Below are 27,921 nucleotides of genomic sequence, written 5' to 3'. Positions count from 1 at the left end.
AGATTTTATTTATTTATTTGAGAGAGAGAGAGAGAACATGAGAGGGGGGAGGGTCAGAGGGAGAAGCAGACTCCCTGCCGAGCAGGGAGCCTGATGCGGGACTCGATCCCAGGACTCCAGGACCGTGACCTGAGCCGAAGGCAGTCGCTTAACCAACTGAGCCACCCAGGCGCCCCCATCCGACTCTTGATTTCAGCTCAGGTCATGGTCTCAGGCTTGTACAAGCCCCTGCTTCGGGCTCCACGCTCAGTGGGGAGGCTGCTGGTCCCTCTTCCTCTGCTCCTCCCCCCCCCCGCACATGCACTCTCTCATGTAAATAAATAAAATCTTAAAAAACAAAACACTGATAGATTTTTACAGCACCACCCCCCCACAAGAGACATTGTTAGATCTTTGCAAAGACAACACTTTTCTGCTAGCTTTTGGACTCCTGGTTGGGGGCCGCCTTGGATTTGTGACAGGTGAGAGGCCTCTCCTTCAGCCAGACTCATCCTCACCTCACCAGGAGTAAGAGCGGGGGGCGGGAGGAGCGAACGCAAGCCGGACGCTCGCTCTGTCAGAGTAGAGTCCCGAGCTGGCCCCCCGGGCGCTCCGAGAGGCGGGGCGCGCCTCCAGAGTTCTGCTAACTGGGGGTCTTAAAGGTTCTAGGACCAGGTTCAGCTGCAGCTTTCCATCCGGGGAACCCATACCTCGTGCCAGGCCCTCAGGGCTGCGCAGAGAAGAGGCCTGTGTCTGCGGGCATCGTTCGCTTCAGGGTCTTCCCCCTTCCCTGCATCTAGCTGCACTGCTGGCACTGGGCAGCAGGGACGGGGAGGGGGTGGTGCTGCCGGGCGTCGGCCGGGTTGGCGTGGGCCGGGGCCCTGGCCGCCTCCCAAGGGCCCCCCAGCGGCTCCACGCGGGCTTCACCGGCCGGTTTTGCCGGTGTGTGCCAGGGAGATTCTCTTCTCTTTCTTTTACTGTGGAAAATTTCTGTTGTGCTTTGTCTAAATTTAAAGGATGGTTTTGTCCCCTTTTAGCCTTTAGATGAAGCCACTCTTACTGAATTAAAAACAGTCCTGAAGAGCTTCCTAAGTAAAGGCCAAGTCTTGAAATTGGAAGTTAAGGTAGGTTTTTAATTATGTCTCGTATGTCTCCTCAGCTTGTCTGACACTCTCGAATGGCTATAGGAAATGAAAAATTAAATCTGATGATATACCCGATTGCTCATAGTAGGAATTTTACATTTTTGACTTAAATGATTACAGATTCCATTCACAATTTGACTTCTGCTTTTCTCTAGACGTAATTGTAACACCTTAATTTGTGCAGCATGTAGACTTTTCAGAGCACTTTTCATCTTTCCGTTTGATCAAGAAATGTCAGTGCTTTTTCACATTTCCAGCCTGTTTTCTTTTCTAGACTGACCCGTCAATCATGGGTGGAATGATTGTCCGTATTGGAGAGAGATACGCCGATATGTCTGCAAAAACCAAGATTCAGAAGCTCAGCAGGGCCATGCGGGAAGTTTTCTGAAAGTGTTGATTTTGTCAGTGAAAATTCCTAAACTTGGAGCAACAATAAAATGCTTCCTGAACAGAACATACTGTTTACTGTCTTTTTTGAAGTGGAAGTACAGGGAGCCTTATTTTTATATCTTTTTTTCAGAATCCCCCTAGTTGAAGGGTTAAAAGGCCCATTGTTTGGAGATTCTAGTTTGTGTAGATTATTCTTAGGAATTTATGAAATCTTGTGTCATTAGGAAAAACAGTTAAGGGGCGCCTGGGTGGCTCCGTTAGTTAAGTGTCTGCCTTCGGCTCAGGCTGTGATCTCAGGGTCCTGGGATCAAGCCCCTCATTGGGCTCCTGGCTCAGTGGGGAGTCTGTTTCTCCCTCTTCTTCTGCCTCTCACCCCTGCTTGTGCTCTGTCTCTGTCAAATGAATAAATAAAATCTTAACAACAACAACAAAAAAAAAAAAACGGTTAACATTTTTTGAGGCCTTTTATGCCAGGCACTATTAGGTTCTTAAGGTATCTTACCTCATGTCCTTGGCCTCTGAGCCCAGAGCCTGGGGAGGGGCTGACCCTGCAGGTGGAGTTAAGACACCAGCAAACCAGGCCAGTTACTGTCCTGGAGTTTCCGCTGTCCGTGCCCATGTCCAGTCAAAGATACCGGAAGTGGTCCTCTGAGCCCCCAGATTCTGTGTGGGTCAGGACATGGGCACCATGCTCTCCTTCATGCTTCTTACTGGCTTCTGCCAAGCATGGACCAACACCTGTTGCTGTGTCCTCAGGTCCTGCATCTGTCCAGCGGATTGGGTCTGTGTTAGGTACTTGAGACAGGGCCAGCTTGTACTCATCTGATGATTCTAACAAGTACTTAAGTCCTATGTATCTTGTTTGGACCCCAAAGTGATTTATCTGTAAGACATATTAGTCTATTAAATGTAAGGCATTAATGCTTTCTGTAAAGGCTTTCAGATTCTGGCCAAAAAGATGTCTTCATTCTAGAATCTACTAGAAGTATGCTGTTAATCTGCTAACCGGCATTCCTTCCCTCAATCGCACTGGGGGCAGAGGGCCAGATGAGAGAGCTGGGCACTCCGCAAAAGAAGCCCACAGAACAGCAATCCCAACCCCCGTGAATGTCCTCGACCAAGGAATGGCCAGGAGGCTCGGCCCGGAGTAGGGAATCGGGACGTCCTCTCCCACTGGAAGCAGCTGTTCAGTGACCGCGACACTGGTCACTGAGGTCATTTCTGCCCGTCGGTCCTGCCGATTCGCAGAGGCCCTTCCAGCCAACCAGCAGGCCGGCGCGACCAGTGTTAAGAGCCCTGTTTCCACCAGCTGGGACCCGGCACACAGGCAGTAACACTTGTCCTTCTCTGATGCCAGTTAACCTGTGATTGGATTCCTCCGAGACTTACCTGTGCCCCAGGCAGCCCTCGCACTTCGGGGTGTGGAGTACGTCCTGACGGACGAGAACCTTTAGAGTACCTGGTACGGGCCAGGCACAGCAATTTTCACTGCCCACACCACCAGAAAGTTCCATAAGGGGATAGGACACCATCTGCAGTAAAGCTCACGATGTAGGCTTTGCAGCTCTGCACCCTGGGACAGGCGCCGGGTGGCTAGGAACATGTCCCGGGGCCACCGAGGGGGTGTGCGAGCAAGCCTGCGCTGCTGCTCCCAAACTGGGGGGCACCCCAGCTTCTCCAAGCCTCGGTCTCCCCTGTAGATGGGAGCGACAACGCCCACTTCCAGAGTAGCTGCAAGAGGGAAGCAAGGTGACGACGAACTTAGTAGAGGGCCTCAGAGATGTAAAGATGTCAGTAGACATTAATTACTGGCTCCATCACCTCCAATTTCCCTGGGTCATCTGACCCCAAGGATGGATTGATGAAACACAGCACTCACCTGACTCGTGGTCACGTGACAAAGCCCGTCTGGTACTGCCTGTCAACGTCTCAGGGCCTCAAGGGCTTGTCCAGCGCTCCTGGTTCCTAATAAAGCTCCATCGGTCCTCTGGGGAGACCTCTCCCTAGTAAAATACCCTTGATCCTGGCAGAACCCCCCGCCCCAATAGAAGATGCAGCTTTGGAGACCACATCTTACAGTTTATCACAACCTTGTGATACAGGTGGGATAGACATCACCCTACGTTCAAATGAGGAAAGAGGTTGAGGGGCCCTGGGGTGTGCCCAGTGTCCCGTGCTTGACCGGCTGGTGGATCAAGTCCCCGAGCCCCGGTGTTTCACGCCCCATTTCATGCTGGTCCACCACGTCTCTGACCATAACCCTGGCACGTGGCCTTCCGTCGCTGGAGCCAACAGGCAAAGCAAATCTTAGTTGAGTCCCTATGTCCCTTCCCTCTCTGTACCTAAGATGCTCTTGATTCACCCCTTCATCCAGGTCAGATCTTCCCTACATTTTCCCTCCTGGCCTTCCAGAGAAAAGTGCTCCAGACACCAGTTGTCTCAGGTGCTGGTTCCAAGGTCAGCCTCCAAGAGAGTTTGGACAGCAAACTGATTCCCTTCCTAGAGCTACCCCCGGATGGGCAGAGGCAGGTCAACTGCAGCTCGGAACTCCTGCAGGGCACGACGTGGCCTGGGGCCATCCTGCACCCTCGTGCTGGGACCAACGTGCCCTCCAGCTGGCGTGACACTGCCCTCCTGCCGATCATGCTCGTCTGAAACTCTGGCTTCCTCCCGGCCAACCAGCTACATAATCACCTGACAACTGACAGACACCTCGTTGGGGCCTGTTGGTACTTTCCCAGAAGCCAGGAGTGCCCAGACTGCCGGTTGGTCCCCGCATCCAGTCACCAAACTTTTAGCTGGGCATAGGGCCACCCAGCTAGGGACTGCATTTACTAGTGTCCCTTGCAGTACCCGACCAGGGAATGATGTTCCAGCAGATAAGCAAGGGGAGGAAATGATGTGTGGTTCTTCCTGGATCAACCTCAAGAGGAACCAGCTTGCAATCCTCTCAGGAGATCCCCTTTCCCTCTGGCTACATGCAGACGACAAGGTGAGAGGGGGAGCAACCACACCCCAAGATAGAGCCTAGTGATTTCAGGGGCGGGGCCACCCTGCCCAGCCAGACCTTGGACCTCTGGGCCGTTAACGAGAGGGAGAAAATATCTTTGGGAGAACCTTTTGCTGTAACACTGCCCAAATCCTTCAGATCAAACCCAACAACCTTCCTGTTGGTTAAGCACATAGCAACAGGGGAAATGATGAAATGCTTCAAATACTGCCGTATGTGATCATCAGATCATCGGCGGGTTACTCTACCCACAGATCTGTGTACAATGGTATTCATGCAAGGGGAAAATTGTAAAGCAGCCTAAAGATGTCTAACTATTCGGGATTGTTTAAATAAATTAGGATACATTCAGACAATGAGATACTATGCAGGCCTTAAAAATCAAGTTGTGGAAGAATATATATATATATGTATATATATGACTTGAAAGCAATCAATAAAATAGTGAAAAGATTTATATAAATTATGTAATTGAACATTGCCTTGCATAAGGGAAGTGCTCAATGAATATTAGCTATTAAGTAGTATAAGAGCATCTTGGGGCACCTGGGTGGCTCAGTTGGTTAAGCATCCAACCCTTGATCTCAGCCCAGGTCTTGATCTCAGGGTTGTGAGTTTGAGCCCTGTGTTGGGCTCAACACTGGGCATGGAGTCTACTTTAAAAACAAAAACAAAAAGAGCATCTAGCACACACACACACACACACACACACAGCAAGAAAATACAGGAATGATGAGCATCCAAATGTTAACATTTATTTTTGTGTGGAAGAATATATATCTCCATTAAGTGATTTTATTTCCTTTGTACTTTTATGTGTTTGCTGAATTTTAAGTATTAACAAATATTTCTATAATTAGGAAAAAACAATAAATATTCTAGAATAAAATATTTCCTTGATTATGCTGGCTCCTAAATTGGGTTAAATAGGTATCTATTCAACATGTTTTACACCGGCGATTCCTTCCACCTTCTGAGCTGTGCAAGGGGGACCTTGTCAATCTCAGAGAGAAGTAGGTGTAGTTTGGAAAAGAAATGCATTATTTTCTCTGTTTATGATGAGATTTAATTTATTTTTTAAACCTCAAGAAACCAAGGGAAGGGCATAGGATTTTTATGTTTATCAAAAACGGGGCCTCCTGGTTTAAAAAGGGTGAAGACAGGCTATTTTAGTGTGCAAATTTTTTTTAACGTGCTGTAACAATTCAACTGGTGTTCATGCCAACCGGAGAGCTTACAGGACTGGTTCATATTCAGAGAAATCAGTGATGAAATAGGGAAGAATTACCTTAAAACCAGATTACAAGAAAATGCTATAAATCGTCCCCTAAAATTCAGATAACAACAAAATTCAGTGTTGGGTTTGCTAATGGCGCCCAGAGTTAAAACTCAAGGTTCTGAACACAGAGTTGTTTGTGTAGGAAACTTCTCAGAAAGCCAAAGTAATCCTCTGAATGTCTTTGTAAGACAATCTTAGCTTTATGTTCCCCTGTCAGCACCCCTTGTGTTTCTTCCCCTACACCTCACAGACTTCTCAAATTCTCAGAAGTAGTCAGTACTGGGAAATCGAGTTCTACCTGGTACTAACATCTGTCTGAAGAAAACGTGGGAAGGGTTGTTGGTTTGGTTTGGTTTTGCATAGTTTTCCTTCCACGACTACCTTACCCGTGGGAGAAGGAAGTGCAGGAAGAGAAGCCATTTACAGAGCTATCTGCTTCCTGTCTGCTCAGAAGGGAGGTGGGGCAGAAAGAACCCAAAATAATCCACCGTAACAGGGTTGGCTTTCTCATTTTATTCATGAACCATGTGAATTTAAACCATCCAGGTCAAAATGAACACAGAGCTGTTTTGAAGAGATTGTTCCTTTTTAGGTTCAAGATACACAGGAATAGCAATCTGTATTGATGTCGCTACTGGTTTAAGAAAAAAGAAAAAATCAGTTACCATAGTCTGAATCAGTAAAATTTAAAACATTTCATACATAATAAGGTGCCAAAGGAACACTCAAACAGCAGAACTAACCTCATCTTCCTTTAAACAAACAAAAAAAAGCAACCTCATGTTTTGGCCCTGCTTCATCAAACCTTAGACAGATACATAATTCTACAGTTTATAATAGAGTCTAATAATGTTTAGAACTCCATGGACATTACACATCAGACAATAGAGTCTCCCTTCCGTGGAAAATTAAGCAGTACCATTATTTGGCAACAGAAGTATATTACAGTCAACAGGACATCCATGGCTGGGTGGGGGGTGGGGGTGGCCTGGTCTCAGCCCCGCCCCCACCCCCCACCGGGGAAGGGTTGTGAGGACAGCAATATGCCACCAGAACTGTGGCCCACTTGTTACTAGGAACACAAGGGACTCGTGTCCGACTGATACATTCTTTTCCAAACAGGTAAAGGCGAACCGGAGTGCCTTGTAAGCACTGCTGGGCAGGACCCTCGCGCTCTGGCTTTTCCTGTCCCCCAAATTTTCAAGACAACTAGGGCCCAAGAAGCAGCTGACTGGATGACTCATTCCCACGCACAGCCCTATTGCTGCCCCAGCCAAGAGGGGATGGTGCTGAGAAAGGTCAGCACCTGTGCGGGACGGATGGACTAGAGCTCGTCTGGTTCTGCTGGCTGGCCTGGGATGGTCTCCCCAGGCCGAGCTTGAACAAGGAGATCTCTGAACGGCTCCATCTGTGGGAACAGAGTCGGTTACATCCACATAGTTCCTCAAGGTGATTTGCAGGTTCCTTGTATGACTCAACAGATTCCAGGAAGCTTCCAGAAATCACAGCTTCCCGCCCCCTGAAGTCCAGGAAATCACGTGGACTCCAGTGTTCCCCAATCTCAGGCTTATCAAAAAGGGACTCCAACTGTTGGTTAGCAGCATCAAGAAGCACACAGCTAACTGTCAAAAGACATGCTGAAAACCCAAGGCTCACACTGCCCGCAAATCCCCGCAAGCCATCGGCCCTACGCTCTCCCTGGCAGGGACCCAGACGCAGGGCCCCCGTCTTCCCAGAAACTGGCTATTTTCTCCACTGCGTCACTTCTGGTCTGTCAGGGGAGGCCGGACCCCCAACTTGCCACCTCCTGAAATGACTCCCGAATGCATCTCTCAGCTGAGGGCTTAGATGTTGAGTTTCACGGGACTGTGCATTCCATCTCTCCACAGGGAGCCTGCAGGGACATTCCTGGTGGCCAGTCTGTCCCCTAGAAGCAGCCTGGACTTCTCACCCTTTTCTGGGAAGGAGAAGAGGAGGAAGGCCTCTTACCCCTGGGATCTCCATGAGGGCATCTGAGGAGGCTGCTTGGCACTGCCTGTGTTGTGTGCCCAGAAACAGCTTAACCCAGACACTCCACACTTGGTTCTTCAAAACCCAGCCCCCCACCCCAGCTATGCGACAGGTGGGGATGGTGAAGATGCTCCAGGAAATTTCATTAAAAACGCGAACACCAAAGGGATATGCCGAATCTATCCAGGAAGAGAGCTGTATGTAAAGGGCGATCTGGAAGTCAGGGGCGGGGCACCTCCCTTTATGTTCTGAAATCTCTAGAAGGGTGTTTGGTTCAGTCTTGAATTCCTGACCAATCTGCCAGAACTTCTGGAAGCTTCTGTGGCACATGGATCTGATGGGAAACAGGCTCTCAATCCTCTTGTCCTTCCTGACACAACCACCCTCCAGAATGTGACCTATTCAAACCAAGGTCCCATCTGAGGTCATAGCTACAGGATGCTTGTCATTTTTTCACACCACCCATTTCACTTCCGTTAATCGTATTCTCTGCCCCCCAAAAATTACTTCTTTGAATTTCTAACATACGCAACTCGGATTTTCTTTTGAATATAAGGAATTTAGTTGGGCTGAGCCCAAGTAATCTGATTAAGCATTTTCTACTCCTGGTTTTTAAATTTTTTTTTCTATAGTTCTATGCACTTAAATTAGATTCCTAAAATACTCTCATATACATACAGAAAAATAATCTCTCAATGACAAATCACATTTTACAATAACAAGTTAAATATTTCGCCTACAGAATCTGTGTTAGTTTATGCAACATTGACCAGCATAGCCTCTTGCATACCATATATACATTTAGTCAGGGACATTCCCATGAACACACAGCAGAGATTTCAAGACAAACCTTTTGAAGAGCATAGCTTTTTCAGGTTATGTAGTGGAATTCTGCATCTTTCTTAGCTGGAAACTGTATCAAAGGCAGAAAACCAGATGCCAAGAGCTGATTATCATACACAGGACATTTGTTGTTGTTGTTGTTGTAGATTTCTCATCTATATACATGTATTTACACATATGTTGACCACCTACAGATGTGAGGGTACAAAGCTAATGTAGCTAAGGCAATACAACATGAATTACAGGATTGCCAACTTCCCTATCTACACAGGGTTACAAATTTAGGAAGAAGGGGGCTGGGAGGGTATAGACTTCAGCTAGCTGGGTTTCAGCTGACATCATCTGAAGTTGGCTTCACAGTTCAAAGACACTTGGGCTATTGGCAATGTGTGTTTCAAACGCATGTGTAAAAGTAAATATCATTACCAAAGATCTTGCCAGAATATCTGCTTTCCAACACAGTGACTATTTAGCAGATGATGTTTGAAGGATGCTGATTTATAAAATGCCTATCAAAATATTCGTTCGTGAAAAATAATGCCAGCACGATGTTAATTAAATGCCTGCAGAAAATATTTTCTGAGCTTTCAGTAGTGTGGAAGATTGCATTACACGGAGACACAAAGCTCTAATTTGCCATTTCATTCAAAGTGAGGCAGTCACGTCCACAAAGATGAATTTGCAATGTCTGTGCAACTTTCTGTCAACATTTTTACTTAGCAAGCTTTATAATCCCAGACGGAACTGGGGAACAGAGAGGATTATTGCTCTGTGTGTGTAGACATGAGACTGATTTGCCAAGAGCCAGCAGAACTGCAAAGGTTTTGGAGCATCCGGCCCAGCGCAAGAAAAGGAAACAAGAAGCTGCTTTGTGAAAGAAAGCGACAGCCAGCGCACGGAAGGAGGATCAATTCCAAGATCATCTGCCTCCAGGAGGTTCTACAACGGGAGGCTACTCCCACCGTGGGTTTTTTCCTCTTTCCTGACCTCGCCCGGCTCCAAGGCCATCCATGCCACCCTACAGGGAGAGCCCAGCTGGGAAGCCCTGCCTCACAGCCGCCTGCGGACCCCGCAGCTCTCTCTCCAGCGAGTGGCCTTGGACCAAGCAGCGTCCAGACCCCAGGGAAGGGACATGAGCATGTCCCCCAGCCTCCCTGTCACCTGGATGGTCCCTTGAAGGCAGAGGCTCAAAAAGCCTCTCTGTCCTACCAAGAAAGGGGAGAAAAGTCCTCAGGGGCCAACTGGTGATCAAAAGGAAGGGTTTTATTTCGAATTAATGGGTTAAAGCCTCAAAGGCCTCTGGACACCTTGCGGCCCGCCCTCGCGGCGGGGCCAAGAGATGGGCAGGTGAGTCCCTCTCTGGCCCTGGGGCACAGCTGTTGCCTAGGGGCTCGGGGCTTGTACCCTCTGATTAGTCTAGACCATTTGAGCTTCTGTGAAATAAAAGCATTTTACAAAGTACCTCAGCCCAGCTCCCCACAGCCTGCCAGGGGGCTTACCAAAGACAGACGATGAAGCCCCACCTGCTGCAAGGACCCCCGGAAACCCCGGCGGGCCCAGGGCCAGCCTCCTGGGCATAGGAGCCGTGCGGTCACACGGGGCCGTGGCCTTAGAAAGGCCCACTCTGAGCTTAATTCTCCACTGTCACCACCTCCCAATTCTTAATAATTTTCAACAAGGGGCCTCGAATTTTCATTTCATAGTGGGGCCTGAGAGCAACAATGGGAGTGTCAGACCCATCTGTCTCCTTGTGCAATCCACATATCTTCATTTCTCCTGGTGACACACAAACACACACATATCACATGAACACACACTCATGCACACCACACACACATACCACACGCACCACACATAGTCTCACACACCAGACCACACACACACTCACACACACCACAGTCTCACACTCCTACTCTCCTCTCACACACCACACACTCACACACCACACACACCACACACTCTTACACACTCTCAACAAACCACACACACCCTCTCACATACACACCGTACACATTTACACACACACCACACAGTCACACTCACACTCATACTTTCCTCTCGCAGACCACACACACACTCACACACACCACATACCTTGTCACACACCACACACACTCACACTCTCACGCACCATATACATACACACTCACACCACACACACTCATCCGCTCACACACACCCCCCACGCCCCCCACACAATGAGCTTCTGTGTCCCCCACCAGTTCTCCGCATCTGAAATTTGGCAAGTCCCAGTAGAGAAGACCTGACTTCTAGAACCCTAGTGGGAGAGGGCGCCTCCCAGTGGGGGACACCTCCAACTTACACCCGAGAACCCCAGGGGGCTGAATCTCAGGGAGGGGCTTTCACAAAGCAGATGCTGGAACGGTGGGAAGGCCGAAGACCCCCTCCCCCGCCCCCCGGACCAGCCCCAGCCCCAGCAGCAGAGAGCGCCAAAGGGGCACTAGGTACCCCGGGAGCGCTGAGTTCCCGGCCCACGCCTGCCGCCAACGTCCTGCCCTCTCCCGCCTGCAGTCTCACCACCCTCGGGCTGGCCCCGGGATTTACTCGAGAGCCGCAGTAGGGGGAGCCAGCACCCCGGGATCCGCCCGGGGGGACCCGCAGGTTTCCAGCAGGGAGATTGCCCCCTGGCGGCGACAGTGGGTAGAAGGGCAGCCGCGGGCTCCTCCACCGGACGCGGCCAAGCCACAGCCCCCCTTTCTCTGGGTCCCCGATCACCCTCTGCCCGAGGGCCCCTCATCTTTTTAGACAGAAAAACAGGAGGAAGTAAGCTATTTGAGCATAAGAGGAGAAATGCAGAGGAACAGGGTTTTAGAAACACAGCCACACGGGAATTTTTTTTTTTTTAAATGATAAAAGTACAAAACCGGTGTTCCTAGAAGAAAAAAATCTCTATTCCTCCCACTGCATAAAAAGAAACCCTGGTTACTGGTTAGTTCTCAGGAAATATCAGAGAAACGCTCCATTTTTTTTTTCAAGGTTGACCAAATGAGCCCACTTCTGAGCACAGTTTTACTTGGTGGGCTTTCAATACTAAAATAGTCACACAATTCAGATGATAGTAACAATAGAAGCTGGTATAGAAAGTAGAACAGAATCCTATTAAAAACAACTCACAAAATCCCTGACATACAGTAGGGGCAAATTTACCCCGAAAAACGACAATTACATATAGTGTCCAAAAAAAAAAATCACTCTATTATGTGTGTGTTATCTGGTTCCCCAAGGCCAGAGTAATGAGGGTTCCTCTTCACGGAGGAACTGATCTGCCTGTCACTGATATAATTATTTAGAGGTGGAGATGAATTTTTACAAGCATTGGGTGTTATTTAAATAACGTAAAATCAGATCCACAACTAGGCCACGAAAACCACAGAGGCAGGCCACCTCCCAGTCCCTAAGACAATGGCCTGGAGCAGGATGGGGACTCCCTGAATCAGAACAGTATACTATTAGCATTACTGACTCTGATACTAAGAGATCACAACCCAGAAATAAGACTTCCCAATGTGGTGGCATCTGGGTTTCAATGCTCTCGAGAGAAAGAGCTGATAGACGTTTCTAGCCTTGCGGTGGAGTAAGATTTCCATGCTTATCAGGAATAGATTCTGGCTACTACAGATATCAGGTGACGTACCTTAATCGAGCTGGATGACCTACAAACACATCCTGGATCTGACGCCAGGCAAGGTGAGGAAAGGGGAGTTCTAGAACTTTCCTTTCCTCTCGCTCAAATGAACAGCTGTTTTCCAAGTACGATCAACACGCCAACTTGATTTACAAGATATGAAGCGGCCCCCACCAAACATGCTCAGGGCACTGCCAGGAGAGTCCCGGCAGGAAGGGGTATGTCAGCAGAAGGAGGTGTGACTTTGACCAAATACCTCATAGGGCAGCTCCGACACAGCATCTGAGGGCTTCACCACGTCACTGGTTTCTGGTGCTGCCAACTATGCTTTTCCCTGGTAGGAACTCAGGTTCCTATACCGGAAAGCAAAGAAGGAACATCCAGGATCCTTTGTTTTCCTCACCTCACCTTCCACCACAGGAGGCTCTAAATTAGAGAGCAGGTCCACCTGGAGTAAGCAGACCCTCTGCCAACCTCACATTCACCTCAAGTCGGAAATGACCCCGCCACCTCTAAAGTATGCCGGTGTCCATTTCCAAGTGCTCCTGTCTGCAGGAAGGTTCATCTCCAACCTCGAAAAGAGAAGGCAGTCAAAATAAAATAAAAGGAAAGAAAGCACGGGAAATAAAATTTAACAAACCTACTAGCTGTTTCCAGTGGAAATTCTTCAAGTTGTTACACGCGAAAACAAATTTTCTTCTTATGAATTCAAAAAAGCTATTTGGAGTAGAGATAGAGAAGGCTTTTTCTCCTTCTACAAAGTAGTGGCAAGCTCTAAAATATACTCCCAAATCTCCAACCTTTCTAATAAAACCAGAAGCACCTCATCCATTCTTCCCTTGTTCTCTAACCCCATTGGATTCTAGAACACTCCCACTCTGTATGGTCAGTGGCTTATGATTGCACCAGCCAGCTCCCGGAGAGACAGCCCACCTGCCTGGCCTTGGATGGCAGACCTGCAATCACCCTTCTCCGGCAGCTCCAGCACCTCATCCCCTGGCCCCAGTTTCTCAGGCATCCCTGGTGACCCTCGCCTAGAAGAGTCCCCCTTCCAGAGTCAGGTGAGCCTGGGGTCTGAATGGACAACACCCTCCAGGCTCTCCTGGTTACAGCAGACCTGGTTCCAGGAGATGCTGTTGCCTGCCTATCTGCCAGGAGACACAGTATCAGCCAGAGACACCCTGCCCCGGAGGGACTGGATATGGTCTGTCCCTTCAGGAGAGCTAGGCTGCAAAAGGCCCGAGTCCGAGGGCTCCTGAGCTCAGCACACAGCCTGTGAGCAGAAAAGCCCCTTGCTGGGCTGAAGGTCAGTGCGGCTCAGAGAAGGAAGCTTGCAGGGGCATCCGGAGGGCTGGGATCAGGATGCCAGGATACTGTGGCCTACAGACACCCTGCATTTAGAAGCACAGAGCTGGGAAACAGATCGCTTACTGGAAAGAGACGTTTCATCTCTTTGAAAGGTAGCCCAGGCAGCCAAAAGTGCAGAAGTGGAAGAATAGAGGTCAAAGAGATCCCAGGTGCTTGGCTACATATCTCTATCCCCCCAACATGACTCTTGAGTCACAGCTGGATCTGAGGGCCGGATTAACTCATCCATATGTAGGCTCGGTCGCAGTCCAGATTACACCAGTGAGGACAAGACACCAAGCCAGAACTACTACCCTGGAGGAACATCTCAGGGATGCTCAATAGTCACTTGGGAAAAAGACACACGCTGCTTTCTCATGCTACATGAATTCTGATCATGGGACACTGGGAGTGGGTGACCTCGCAGACCTGAAAGGGTTACAAGATGCTTGTCACTGTTCACATCACATCCTACCTGCGTAAATAGTGATGACCAGCACGACACACGAAGAAAGCCAATGAAGAAAAGGTCTCCCTCCCAGAAGGAAAGGGATTGGAATGATGATCCAATACTACCCCATTTACCCATCGCATACATTTTGTCTCTACCATAGAACATGTCTTTCATAAATACACTGAACAAACTGGATTGGTTATAGAAAGAGAAAAGCGTGAGTTGTATGTCTATTTATAGATTTAATTTCACACAGTTTCTTAACAACGTCAGAAAATATAAACTTAAAGTATTCTAACCATATTTTCTTCTGGGGAGTGGTAAACAAACGCATGCCTGAAGTTAAACTGGGTCTGTAACAGTGTTCAGTTGAAAGTTTCTAACTAAAGGGTGTATCTGTTTGTTTTAAAAAATACTTGTCTGTTGTTCTTGATACAAAATTCTACCGCTATCTTCAATAAATAAATAATAAAGTGTTTCTTAAAAGTATGAAATGTAAACTTTGTTGCCCTTTCTAACACACACACTTTTAAAAATTGCTTGAAATATGACAGGGCTCCTATGGGAAATTATGACACTATGCATTCGGTTCCCAGCAAAGTGGAGACTCGGCCACTATGTTGATGCTACCCTTTATAAAGCACTTCTACAACCCTAGTTAAATTCTAAGGACCTACAATCAAAGAGAACACCGTCTAACACAGGAAAGCTAGACTCCAGTACCAAGAGAACATGCAAAGAACGTTTCATGACCACAACAAATTGGGATTAGGAGGACATTCACATGCGAACAAAATATGACCCACACTTTTCATTAGCAAATCAAGTTATTTTCTAGTTAACCAGCCTATCTTCTGGTGTTGAAGGGGGAAAAAAAATCAAAGAACTCAAACCAAACAGCTTGGCACATGGTCATACACTCCGGACTCTGGCAACAAGCACATGTATTTCCATTACTGAGGGGTTGGTTGTGTGTGGAAGAGGATGGGAGAGAGTCTTAGGTCTTCCTCCCCTGATTTGTGAGGCTTGGATGCTCCTAGAGCCTTTTCCCCACCACATAATGGAGTTCCTTCACCTCTTTCCACCCCACTTCCAGACTGTCACTTTTCTTTTTCACGTCTTGGGGATGTCTTTCTTGGGAACATAGCAAAGACAGCTGCTGGAATTTCCCATGACATTCAGGATCCGGCACATTCAAGCGAAAATAGGCTCAGAGCTGGTCACCAGCAATTACTCCTGTTAGGAAACATCATAGGACCTCCAAGCCAAAGAGAATTTTCCAACTGGGCTGGCAACCAGGACCCAATGACATTGTAAAGTAGCCTTTCAGTTGACCTGTGATGATCTAATCCAGCAGAATCTAACTTTGTAGATAACAAGCTTCCTTAGCCATCTTCCAAGCATGCTGGAAATCAAAACTAAATCACCTGATAGTAGCTAGTGATAGTTTTCACTGGCTTCTATCAATAAAAGACCTGGAGGGGACTGGAATGGCTCTAACAATGTACCTGCTAGAATCTTCCATAGACCAGCTCTTCAAAGAGCTAGCGCACTGGCTGATCAGGAGACCATCCATCTCCCCGAGTGATCATATCCAGGGCAGCATTTCAAACAAGGTCCCAGTGGGGGAATGAGATTCTGGAGCAGCGGCAGGACCTTCATAATTATTTCTAAACAGACGAAGGACTAGGCCTATTCGGGGACTGGTGGAGATAAGAAATAGGAGTGTTACATGAGTTCTCCAAAAATACAGACATTGCATTTATAAATCTAGTTTACAGTAACCAGACCCACGCCTCAGGCCCAGGGATGGACCAGACTCCCAACTGAATCTAGCTGGGGGCTCTGGGATTTCAAAACCCCTAGAAGCCATGATGAGACCAGCAGTGAGGACAAAGGAAGACACAGTTTTGTTTCATAAAATGGGAAGTTGATTGGGGGTGGGGGAAGGATTGTCGAGAATTATTCCTAGAAGTTTTGAGGGGCCTGTCTTCACTGTCCCATTGCCCTGTGGCTGAACGTCAAACAGTGGTCTTAGGTAAGCCACACCATTTCCAGATTGCACCTGCCGCCGCGGCCTGGAACTCGGCCAAACACACCCACTCTCTATGGCTCATCAAACAACTGCAGGTCCAAGCGGACCACAATCTCTCCTGTGGGAACTTCGTGTAGCAGGAGACACTTTGTAACTGGACCCTTGGAACCCTGGTCCTTCTTGATGTCGGCCACACGGATCTCTGTCCGACCCAAAAAATCTGCAAGGAGAAAAAAAACACCCTGCTCAAAGAGAGAATTCCTTTACTTCAAGGCACGTGTTTGGCATATTGGGAATTTCTCAGCGAATTGAGAAATTCGCTTCTTCCAAAAGGGAATTAGGTCCGTTTACAGGAATCCATGAACTACAATGACAGAGCGTAATTTTTAAATGGAGTACAAGGCAAAAAAGAAAAAAGGACACCAGGGTGGGGCAAAGGTGAGTCTAGAAGAACGAAGGCAAAAACGCAGACTATGACTTTCCCTACACCTGGGAACTTCCGAGTCCCGGGAAGCAAGGCAACCCCAGACGTCCTATCAGCTGCACAAAGATTGGAAAGTAATATCTCCCTGGGTTCAGAGGCCACTTCGTGATGTCACATCCTTTTCAGAAAAGTCAGGGACGGTGAGCGAGGGCTGCTCTTTCCTATGCCCCCTGCATGAGCCAGAGAGCAAATTCGAGGTGTGGGAGAGGAGGCTGTAGGCCCGGCGCTCTCGACACCACTTTTCATCAGATATTGAGCATCAGTAGAAGAGCAGATGTAAATATATTTGAACATGTTTTAAATGCTAGGCAATTATAGGACGGTGTTAAATGGGCCTCCAGACCATAATTCCTTCATTTATTCATTTAGGAATTATTGACTGGAATATACTATGTATGCTCCTGTACAGGAAATAGCCTTCTTTCAGGGGCCCATTTAAAATGTGAGAATTAGGGGCGTCTGGGTGGCTCAGTCGTTCAGCGTCTGCCTTCAGCTCAGGTCATGATCTCAGGGTCCTGGGATCAAGCCCCGCGTCGGGCTCCCTGCTCCGCAGGAAGCCTGCTTCTCCCTCTCTCTCTGTTGCTCCCCCTGCTTGTGCTCCCCCACCCACTCTCTCTCTCTCTCACATAAATACATTTTAAAAATCTTTAAAAAATAAAATAAAATAACATGTGGGAATTGGGGGTGCCTGGCTGGCTCAGTCGGAAGAGCATGCAACTCTTGATCTTGGGGTCATGAGTTCGAGCCCCACGCTGGGTGTAGAGATTGCTAAAAATAAATAAATAAGCTTTAAAAAATAATCAAAAAATAAGATGTGGGAATTTTTCTGGTGGACAAATACAGCTTAATTTTGTCCCTATGCTCATTGCGTGGAAATAATCTCTGATATAAGAACAACATTAGGATTTTCGATTTATACCCTAGTGGAGTTAACACTGTGTCATGATATTTCACTACTTAAAACAACCATAACAACCGTCCAGTCTCTAACCTTCACTTATCAGAATAAAAACTGACAGTGAAACGCAGTAGGAGCCCAGGCGTGAGAGATTGTTCTGGGCAATGCTCTAACATTTAGCCAGCTACGTGCCTGTCTTCGGACCATAAATAAAGGTGCCTAACTCACAATGAGATAATTCATATAAAAGTATTAAAAGCCAAAAGCCACGTGGAGCAATCTAAGCCTCGCCTAGATCATGCTAGCAGTAACCCCTCACTCCTACCACTTAACTATACTCTTTGACTATAACTGAGACTGTCATCTTTAAATGTACTGTCTGATTTTTATTGGGTGAGGAAGAGAGAGTTTCTTAGAATCATTGGCCAGACCCCTTCTTTTCCAGGCTCACAGCACAGCAGAAACGGGAAGCTGGTTGGAGGAATACGCTTCCAACATGATTCCATCCCTTCGATTAAACCAGACACATCACCCAATGCCATACCCCTGTGGGCTGATGTTCTTCTCGCTCAACTGGCTTATCCATTATCACTGTGGCTTTTGGCCAAGAACTCAAGGCCTGGACTGAGACTTTGGGGGAATAGCCTTTTTGTAGTCGCTTGCTTTGGGGAAGCATGGGACCATGATGGTCTTTATCTAGGGCAGCTGGACCACTCTGGACCAAGCACGCTTTGTCCACCTTCTCCGAGATGCCACAGCATTGGTGAAGGCCTCTGTCTAGGAGAGGTTGAGTCTTGTCTTATGCCAAGCTCACCTCTCTGGAGGGAAGCCAAAAAATTCTGGGCACCAAATTCCCAGAGAGGAAGCAATTTACCCACGAAAGCTGAGTGACAGGGAAGGAGGAAGGACACCTCAGGGGGCCATTCTCTACTCACCGTCTGGAGAGAACTGGTCCCTCTCGAACACGGTGATGCACAGGACCTCCTGCTCTAGGTCTTTGATGAAGAACTGGCAGTTGGAATTCCACTTGGGATTCAGAGTGTCCTGGATGGTCTTGGTGATGTGACACTGGGAGCCCATGGTCACCTCACAGTATGGGTTACTCTTTCCTAGAGTGGATAGAGTCTGCTGGACTCGCGCCTGGCTGCAGGCTCTCCTGGGCATGGCATGGCAGGGTCTTCGCTACGGTGGGCAGCAATTTCCCTCCGTACCCCTCATTTTTACCTCCCCCCATTGCCACATTTGATAAATGGCATAAAATGGAGAATCTAGGGGCGCCTGGTGGCTCAGTTGGTTAAGCGTCTGCCTTTGGCTCAGGTCATGGTCCCAGGGTCCTGGGATCGAGCCCCGCGTTGGGCTCCCTGCTCGGCGGGGGGCCTGCTTCTCCCTCTCCCTCTCCCTCTGCCCCTCCCCCTGCTTATATGCTGGCTCTCCCTCTCTCTCAAATAAATAAATTAAATCTTTTTTAAAAAATGGAGAATCTGAGCGAAAACTCCCACCATTCAGCATCACACACTTAAACTATGATACTTAAATATTTATAACACTTAAATAATTAGATTAACGGACTTTAAAACTAGGCCTCTCCAGTCTCCTTGCTAGAGGCTTAGATTGCATCACATCCACCATGAAATGGCAACCACTCAGATCTCTCTGAAAAGCAAAATGGTGGGAAGGATTAAATTAAGAAAGAAAAAAAAAATACTCTGGGTTTTTAACAAGTGTTAGAAAGACCAATTCTGGAAGGAAATTTAGGGTCATGGAAATAGCACGTTTGACATAAAGCTGGCTGGGGGCTTACAGAAAAGACTTCCACCACTACCCCGTGCTGGAGGGAATTTGGGGTCCTTACCATGTGACCGACAGGGTTTCAGCTCAATGCCTTCAACAACGTTCACCATCAACCTTCCGATACCTGTTGCCCTTTGGGAGCGGACTGTGATGGCAGGAAGAAGAACACAAGATGCCTTCACTGAAACACCTTTCCCACCCTTGCTGGCTTCAGATCAATTTCATGTAGCTGCCCCCCAACCCCCGCCCCGTCTCCCCCTTACATGCTGGCTTCCTGGTTCCTGGAATTTACGCTCCACCCTCATCCTGCACCCCACTCTCCCTCTCCCCAACTTCCATCCCTTCTCAGGCCCTGCCTCCCCCTCCAGGCCCATCTTTCCAGCTCCAAGGACTCTGGGCCCAAACTTCACAGCCCCAGCTTGGCAGGACACACGGGCCATGCCGCTGAGCGATGCATACCCAGGTACGCCTTCTCCCGTTTCTTTTTCTCCGTCTCTATATAGAGTTCTGAAGCAGCTTTGATTTTCTGCACCCAGGCAGTCCTTGGGAAGAAAAAAGACAGAAAGGTGCCAAACAGAACTCAGGAAACAGCTTTCGGGGCTTCGAACTCAGCCTCCAGGATCCTACCTGCTTTGTTCCTTTGCTCTTAACAACAAAGGCTGGGAAAGAAAGTCCAGTTTTGTGTCAAACGGTGCCAGTGATTTTTCCTACCATTAATAAGGAAGGGATGAGTGACATTTTTATTGATGTACTCGAGACCTGCCTTGGCCTTGGTGTCCCCGTGGCAGAGAGATGCTGTCCTGGAGATGTTGGCCTGCAACTCCCTCCTCCCTTATGGAAAAGCATCTCATATTTGCCTCCCCGAAGAAGGCCAGAAGGATCTCTCTCACTAAACCATCCAAGGGAAGGACAAAACCATTTCCCAGAGAGGGAAGCTCTTTACATAGCAAAGCAAACACACTCAGGGAGAAGCACTTTGGCATAATGCTTTCTCCTTCATTTTCAGAGACCCATCTGCCGATAACTTTGGCCAATTTTCTTGCTTGGCATGAATGTTCTTTGGAATGTTGTTGGCCTTGTGTCAAGTTCACCCTTCAGAAAAGATCTATTTCATTTGGCTCTAAGGCAGAGTCTTGAATACACGATTGAAGCAAAATACCCCCCTGCTTTGAGATCCAGAACGCCTGTCCAAGTGAGCCAGCTGAGGACGGGGTCAGGCTTGGGGGGGTCCCATTAATCCCCAAATCGCCTTCCTATTGGCTTCTGCCACCTGGGAAACCTTAGGAAACGTGATCTCAAAGAATGATGAAAATGTCTTTTAAAGAAATTCTCAAGCAAAATTCGTTTCAATTCCTTTTATTTTGAAAAATTCACGCCATGTGTTAAACTTTTGAGAGGCTCTAGAAAAGTATTAAGACCTTTCTCCTACCCCCTCCAGCCAAAGGTCATGGTACTGCAACTCAAGAAATCTTGGGACCTGCTGATTAATTAAATGTCCTACGTGCGTCCAGCACCCGGTGGGGCCCCGGGCGCTGGAGGTGGGGCCCCGGGCCCGGGGAGGTGGCAGGTCTTACCTTTCATTTATGCTTTCGGCTCGGAGGGTGTAGACTCGGTCAATGTGGGAGATGTGGAAGATGGGCTCATCTCCAGAAGGGTCAGTGGGTAATTTTACTAGAACCTCATTTAGGAAAATAGGCTGAAAAACAATGCATAGCCATTATAAAACCAGACTGGGACTCTGCGTGTTTCAGTGAATGATGAATGTGTGTGAGCTAATGTTCCAGTAAACTAAACTGAGTGTGTATGTGTGTGTGTGTGTGTGTGCGTGTGTGTGTGCGTTCCAGTAAATTCTACTGGAATAATGATTTTGTGTTAATATCAATATCATGTATTACAAACTATAAATAGGGATTTTTGCCTCCTCCATTTTGCCGGTGTTTTTTAGGTCCTTCAGAAGAAGCCTTGACCAGTCTGTTTTGGCCATAGCAAATCCTAATCAGCAAACAGTCTCCCTAACTTCACCTCCAGCCAATTCCCTCCAAAGATTTTCCTACAAAGTTGCTAGTGACAATCCGCATTAAGTACATTGTTCTTTTCCCCACAATCAGGCTAACTGCCGCTTCAGAGAAAACTCTGTAAAAACACCCCCACACAGACAAATTTAGGAAAACAGCACCCCATGACACGAAGACACACGAACACAGCTGTGTACATCGGAGCAGACCAAATAAACAGCAGAAGGAAATTCCCCACACACTGACTGTTTAGATTGGCTCTTGTTGGCCAAGGTGAGGGGCACGGATGTTTCAAGCTACCCTGAGGAGCTTGGAGGCGGATCTGGGAATGTTTGGAAGGCGGGGCGCTGGAGCTCTAGTTTGGAGCTTTCCCAAGCCTGCCTCACCTGTAACCCTAGGCCTTGAGCCCCGCCAGCCCAGGGCGGCCTGCCTTCACCTGGTGACCCACGGCGGCCATTTGGAAGCTAATAGATGTTTCATCAATCGAGCTGAACGTTGTTCGTCTTCTGAGAATGCTGGAACTGCATTGCCTCAGTTACCCTAAATCCTGGCTCACCCCTTTGCCTTCTCCTCCATGCCACGGCCCCCAAACCCTGCTAAGACTGACTCCTTTTGGGAACTTTCTACTCCCCCAAACATCAACCCTGAGATTGCCATCTGGAATCAAACTTACAGTTTTGTACATTTTATACTGCAGGTTAGATTTGGGACTGAAGACTTTGTCGGTGCCGGAAGAGCCCAAGGGTTTTATGATTTGGGTCAGCAGGAGGAAGTCATTGAAGAGGAAGCCATACAGCTCCTTGTTGCTCTTGGCCTTGTAGAGTTTCCCACTGTGCAGAAACTTGCGCGGCCCCAAGCAATTGGTCACTGAATTGAACACGAGTTGCTGAGAAAGGAAAAACAAAACCCAAAGAAGACACGATGAGGTGAGGTCATTTTTTTGATTTCTGTTTTTCTGCATCTGAAAGCCCGAGCTCTGTCAGAATCTGAGACTTGCCCCCAGCGGGCCTGAGTCTGAGGCTCAAGTCAAGGACTGCTTTGCAGACGTCAGCCAATGCCTTTCAGAGCCAAGGAGTCAATGTCAGTCAAGGACCCAGTTCCGGGGATTCCGAGTGTCCAGATGAGTCTTGAGTATAATTCCTACTGCTTTCTCCCTAGGGGTCTACTAGTGTCTCAGGGTGACTGGTGGTGGCCCTCTCCCTCTTATTGGCTGGGAAATGGGAAGCAGGAAGAAAGTTCTGAGTCCTCTCCCGCCACCTCGATGAGTATGTGCTGTGTCCTAGCGGGGGCATGAACCTGCTCCAGTGACGACCCCACACAGGCTCCCACAGTCCCTTGAGCTTCTGGAAAGCAGCAACTACTCTGTGTACAATTCTATAGGACACACGTTACTTTCCCAGGTGTGGCTAGAGTCCAGGCCCCTAGCACATGGGCGACTGCAAGACTTAGGGGCGCTGAGTGATGTTTCAAAGCCAAGCAGAGTGGACACAGCGTGGTGCACATGGAATCTTAACCAACTCCCTCGTCCTGAAAATGGGAAGGGGACACTCTTTTCCTGCCACTTCCCAAACCTTGGAGATGGCTCCAAAGGCTGCTGAAAGCCAGCTCTATCATCCCACTGGGCTCTATCATCCATGTGAGCAGTTTCTGAAGGGGCAGAGGGAGACTGAGGCAGAAAAATGACCCCATAAAGACTCACTTTCTTGGTGGCCGGAGGAGAGACTGAGGGAGGGCCCCAGGGGGGAAGCTCCACCAGCAACCTTCAAGGCCAATACTCCCCAGAGCTATGAACCCTGTAGATCTCCCTGAGGAGGGTATTTGTGAAGAGGTGACAGGGTTCACACCATGGGTCCCCCAAGAGATGTTGGTGGCCACGCATCTCCCTCCATTGTGGGGGAAAGAATCAGCAGTGCCTCTGTGACTGGAGACCTATAGGCATAAGGAAGAGTGACCACTCCACTCCACTCTTGGGTACAAGGAGGGGTGAGGGGCTCTGAGAGAGCCCCAAAGACTGAAGGTGACACCCACATGGGAGCCTTCAGAGGGTATTCTTTACCCTTTTGCACTCTGAACAGGAATCTGGAGATCCATGTTGCTCGCCAAGAGAGAGTTCAAGCCACGTGGGGACAGACTATGAATCCAGAGAAGGCCGCCTGGATCACATAAAGATGACGTCATTTATTCATCCTCCTCCAAGTGTGGGGCCACCACAAGGCCAGGCTAACAATGAATATAAATGAATTGGGAACGTTTCTCTATCTTAGGACAAGGATGCTAAAGACAGCATGTATTTGAAACTTAATCACGGGGTTGAGTCCAGATCTGGGCCAGGAGACAGAAGCCAGCATGCCCCCTCTCCCTGATTGTATGGTGAACACCACACAGACAAGACGAAAGCTGGTGCACAAAGCTAGGTAAGACTGATCAGTAGGAAGGAAAACAGTCTATCTCAAAGAGGGTACGGAAGCCACAAAACTCAAAGGTTAAGAGCTTTTTTTTTTATGCTTAATGTTTTTTGTTTGTTTTTTAAAGATTTTATTTATTTGTGAGAGAGAGAGAGCACAAGCAGGGGGAGTTGCAGGCAGAGAGAGAAGCAGGCTCCCCACCAAGCAGGGAGCCCAACATGGGGCTTGATCCCAAGACCCCGGGATCATGACCTGAGCCAAAGGCAGACGAAGACTGAGCCACCCAGGCGTTTTAAGAAGACCCAGGCTTCGCTGAGTCCTCCTGAGGGCAGCTGCGAGACTCGGGGAAGGGCCCCTTTCCAAAGAGCAGGTCACCATGTCCTGCTGCCCGGATTCAGGAGCAGGTGTGCTGTCTGCAGGATCGAGTTAACCTCCTCTGCACTTGCTCCCCTGGCTTCCACTTGCCATAAAGCCATATCATCTATTGCTCTACAGATGCCCGGCTCAGGACATGCCCTCCACTGGGAGGCCCACCCCCTGGATGCCTTCCAGGACAGATATCTTCATCCTTCAACACGCAGCCACCTATCTCCATCTCCGATGCTTCCCTGAATCCCCCCGTGACTGTCCCTTCCTCCCCACCCTGTGTTCCCACAGCGCCCGAACCTTGTCCCGCCTTCCCACTCCTTATAAACACTGGGTTAGCCCCGCCCACCACCACTTCATCCAGAACTGTAGAACCTGAGGGACGGCAGAGGTCACATTTTACTGATTTTCATTGTCCTTAGTGTCCAGTACTAGGCCATGGCACTCGAGAATTGTTTAATGTTTACTGAGTGGACAAACAGATGAAAGCATCAGTGAGCCAACCGACCAATGAATGCCCCTGGATTGCATATCAACACAGAGTTCCAAAACGCATTTCCACAGGGCTGTTCCCACAGCTCTGTTTATCGCACACCTAATGCTGAAGACGGACAAGGAGGTGAGGCAGGCGAGGAATCTGTGGTGGTGACTTCCTCAGCTAGTGATTGCCTTCAAAGCATTGGAAGAAGGGAGAAGCCACAGGGAGAGTGGACAAGGGGGACACATTCTGCCTGGGCATTTTGGTAAACCCTAGTGAGTGGTGTGTGTGTGTGTGTGTGCGCGCACACGCACATGCATGCAGAGGCAGAGAGAGGGAAAAACAGGCAGAAAGAATCAATGAAACTAAAGGAAGGGAAAGTGACAAGAAAAGAAATACTGGAAGAGAAACTTCTGTTCCTGGCAGTATGGTGGACTAGATACTCTGACACATTCAGTGAAAAATTTAAAAACTCAGTAAAATATAAAAATGCACTTTTTAAATGCAAGCAAATTGATAAAAAATATATAAAAAGTAAAAAATGTGCAGAGGCCAAAAACAGAATGAAAAGGTGTACCCCAGAAGATAAGCCAACCCCAAAGCCGGCTTCAACCCTGAGAGTCTCTCTTGAATCTAGTTGACCTTGAGCTTCCATTTCAAAGGTCACGTGGGGTGCCAGCCGAGCAATGTATGGAGGGCCCACGTGAGCGGAGGGATCTAACAGGAGACAGCCACAAAAACTTTCTCGTAGAGGAAGAATGACAAGTAAACTCAAGCACAGAAGGGAGGAACAAGAAGACTTGCTTGCCATTGACCTTGGACTAAGGGCAATGAAAAAAAATGCCCCTGAGAATTTGCAACCGCAAGGCAGCCCTCGCCCAAGTCCACAATGACAATTCACACAGCAGTGTGATCCCCAGACCCCTCTACATTTAATCTGGGGTGATGCTGGTAGCAATTCTCTCGGGAGGAATGCAACTCCAGACCCCGCAGGCAAAGCTCCAAGGAACACGGACCTCACAATCAAAAATCACAGCACAGACAGAGAAGCGGGCATGCGCAGTGACGGCTAGCAGAACTGACAGACAAGAGCGAGCTCCAGGCCTGTAGATGGTGGAATGTCCTGATTGGGACTATGTTTAAAATGTTAGAAAAAAAAATGAAAAGCGTGGCCACTTGTGCAAGAGCAAGACACGAGAGAGAAGCCAGCAGATCTGACAACATGAACGGAACTTCAGAAAATGGAAATAAAGAAGTCAGTGGACCGGTGAAGGGGCGGCGGATAAGAAGCAGGGGCAAGAGAGAACGATCCTGCCCGCCTCCTCCTCCAGGCTGGCGGCAAGACTCAGCTTGGCGGGGGCGGCCCGGGTCCCAGCCCGCGGGCAGCTACCTCAGACAGGCCTTCACACTGCACGTGCGCTTGGATCCACTCCAGCCGGTCCGAATTCTCCTTCTCCCGCACCCCTTCGTTCACCTGCGAGCACAGCTCCTCCGCTTTCTCCAGGGCGTGCTTCAAGTGGCTGTGGTCAGGGTGGTTTTCGGGGGTGTTTTCCAGGATCTACGGAAGAGGACACAAGACAGCAGAGTCAGGCGGTGCAGGTGGGCCCGAGGCGGGGGGGGGGCCGTCCTGGAGGGCCCAACAGAGGCAGGGCACAGCACCCACCTTTCCTGATGGGTGCCCACCTGGGGAGCTGCCGCTCTGAGCGCCCAGCTGCAGCCATGACATGAGCAAGATGGCCACCCGTTGTTGGCCGGATCCCCTGGGGAGGGAGGGGATGCCACATTATTTACGCTTGGGGTTTGAGGAGAGCAGTGGCTGCAGCCGGGGTAACAATGCATCCTCAGGGATTTTCCCCTAGAAAACGGCTCTTTTCCTATGTCCGCGCGAGCTGCAGGCATCGGCGCAGCTCTGGAACAGCGTGCCAAGGGGTGCATCTGAGCACATATGTGGTTTTCTGTGTAGAACACTCCAAGCCAGCCAGCAGCCAGGCCTCCTGCATTAACATCTGGGCTCTGCCAGTGACCAGCCATACATGGGCCAGTCCCCCAAATGTTCTGAGCCTCAGTTTCCTTATATGAAAAGTGGGGATGCTCCACAGCACCTCCTTTTTAAGGTTATCTGGAGGACTAAATGATTTGATAGAGTGAAGCACTTCGAAAAGTACCTGGCCCTTAGAAGGTGCTCAGTGAATGAGAGCCATGACCATCAGATTCTCAAAGGACTTAGAGTGCATTAAAAGCAATCATGAAGAAAGGCCCTGAGCCAGTTTTGGAATGCACCAGGGGATCTGGAAGGTGTACCTGCTTAGGACTTGTCCACACACAAATAATTCACATGGACCTAACCTTGAATAGTATCTCACCTCAAAGGTACCCTTTGGCTTAAAGTCCTAGGGAAGCACCTAAATTGAGAAAAATGCACATTCTGGGTTCTGCCTTCTCCAATCATCAACAACATCCCCACCCTCCGGGCCAATCCTGGCTGTAGCTAGGATCCTTGTGGGAACTCCTGATGCCTCATCCCTGACCAAATCCCTGGGGGAGGGACTCCACGTGCAGGTATTTTCTAGAGCTCTCTGGGTGATTCTAATGTGCAGCCAAGTCTAAGGACTACAGCCCTAGACTGGGAGCCCACACAGCTGGCTTGTGCAAATTCATTTGTTTTGGTTTTGGTTTGGTTTTGCTTTCTTTTTTTTTTTTCTTCAATTTGCTTAAACTAAGAACCAAAAAGAAAACAAAAATAGTTCACCCATTTATGTCACTCTCTACCCTTGCCTCTGGCAACCACTAATCTGTTTTCCCGTATCTATGAGCTTGGCAGTTTTCTTTAATTAATTGTTTTTAAGATGTCAAATATAAGAAAGATCATATGGTATTTGTCTTTCTGAGTTATATCACTTAGCATAATGCCCCCAAGGTCCATCCATGTTGACACAAAAGGCAAGATTTCACTGTTTTTTTATGTCTGAACAATATTCTATTATATATTATATACATATATATGGTGTGTGTGTGTGTATATATATATATATATATATATATATATATAATTTCTATCCATCAATGGACAGTTAGGTTGTTTCCATGTCTTGGCTATTATAAATAATGCTGCAATGAACATGGGGGTGCATGTATCTTTTTGAATTAGTGTTCTTATTTTCTTCAGGTAAATACCAAGAGGTGGAATAGCTGGGTTGTATATGGTAGTTCTATTTTTAATTTTTTGAGCAATCTACTTACTGTTTTCCATTGTGGCTGCACCAATTTATATTCCTACCAACAGTGGACAAGGATTCCTTTTTCTCCACATCCTTATCAACACTTGTTATTTCTAGCCTTTTTTTTT

The 27,921-nt window shown here is 48.3% G+C and overlaps 1 protein-coding gene and 1 long non-coding RNA gene across 2 annotated transcripts in view; one reads left to right on the top strand and one right to left on the bottom strand.

The window, feature by feature from the left end:
• Positions 1-1,016: 1,016 nt before the first annotated feature.
• LOC115937156 (uncharacterized) lies at positions 1,017-1,578 on the top strand. The gene is made up of 2 exons (XR_004072479.2): positions 1,017-1,103; positions 1,399-1,578. It is a non-coding gene; the product is annotated as an uncharacterized LOC115937156 (long non-coding RNA).
• A 4,715-nt stretch (positions 1,579-6,293) lies between these two features.
• ITSN1 (intersectin 1) overlaps positions 6,294-27,921 on the bottom strand; it is a 203,945-nt gene continuing 182,317 nt past the window's right edge. Inside the window, exons 29-35 of the mRNA XM_081819518.1 lie at positions 25,966-26,133; positions 22,000-22,212; positions 20,886-21,007; positions 19,771-19,853; positions 19,373-19,456; positions 18,456-18,629; positions 6,294-16,358 (exon numbers count right to left, since the gene is read on the bottom strand). Coding sequence (XP_081675644.1) covers positions 16,210-16,358; positions 18,456-18,629; positions 19,373-19,456; positions 19,771-19,853; positions 20,886-21,007; positions 22,000-22,212; positions 25,966-26,133 — 993 coding nt within the window. The 3' untranslated portion in view covers positions 6,294-16,209. The remainder of the gene's footprint in view (positions 16,359-18,455; positions 18,630-19,372; positions 19,457-19,770; positions 19,854-20,885; positions 21,008-21,999; positions 22,213-25,965; positions 26,134-27,921) is intronic.

The sequence above is a fragment of the Leptonychotes weddellii genome, chromosome 1 (assembly GCF_054177405.1).
Source record: "Leptonychotes weddellii isolate Sample4059 chromosome 1, ASM5417740v2, whole genome shotgun sequence".
Classification (NCBI taxonomy): Eukaryota; Metazoa; Chordata; class Mammalia; order Carnivora; family Phocidae; genus Leptonychotes; species Leptonychotes weddellii.
This window is presented reverse-complemented; position numbering and strand designations above follow the sequence as displayed.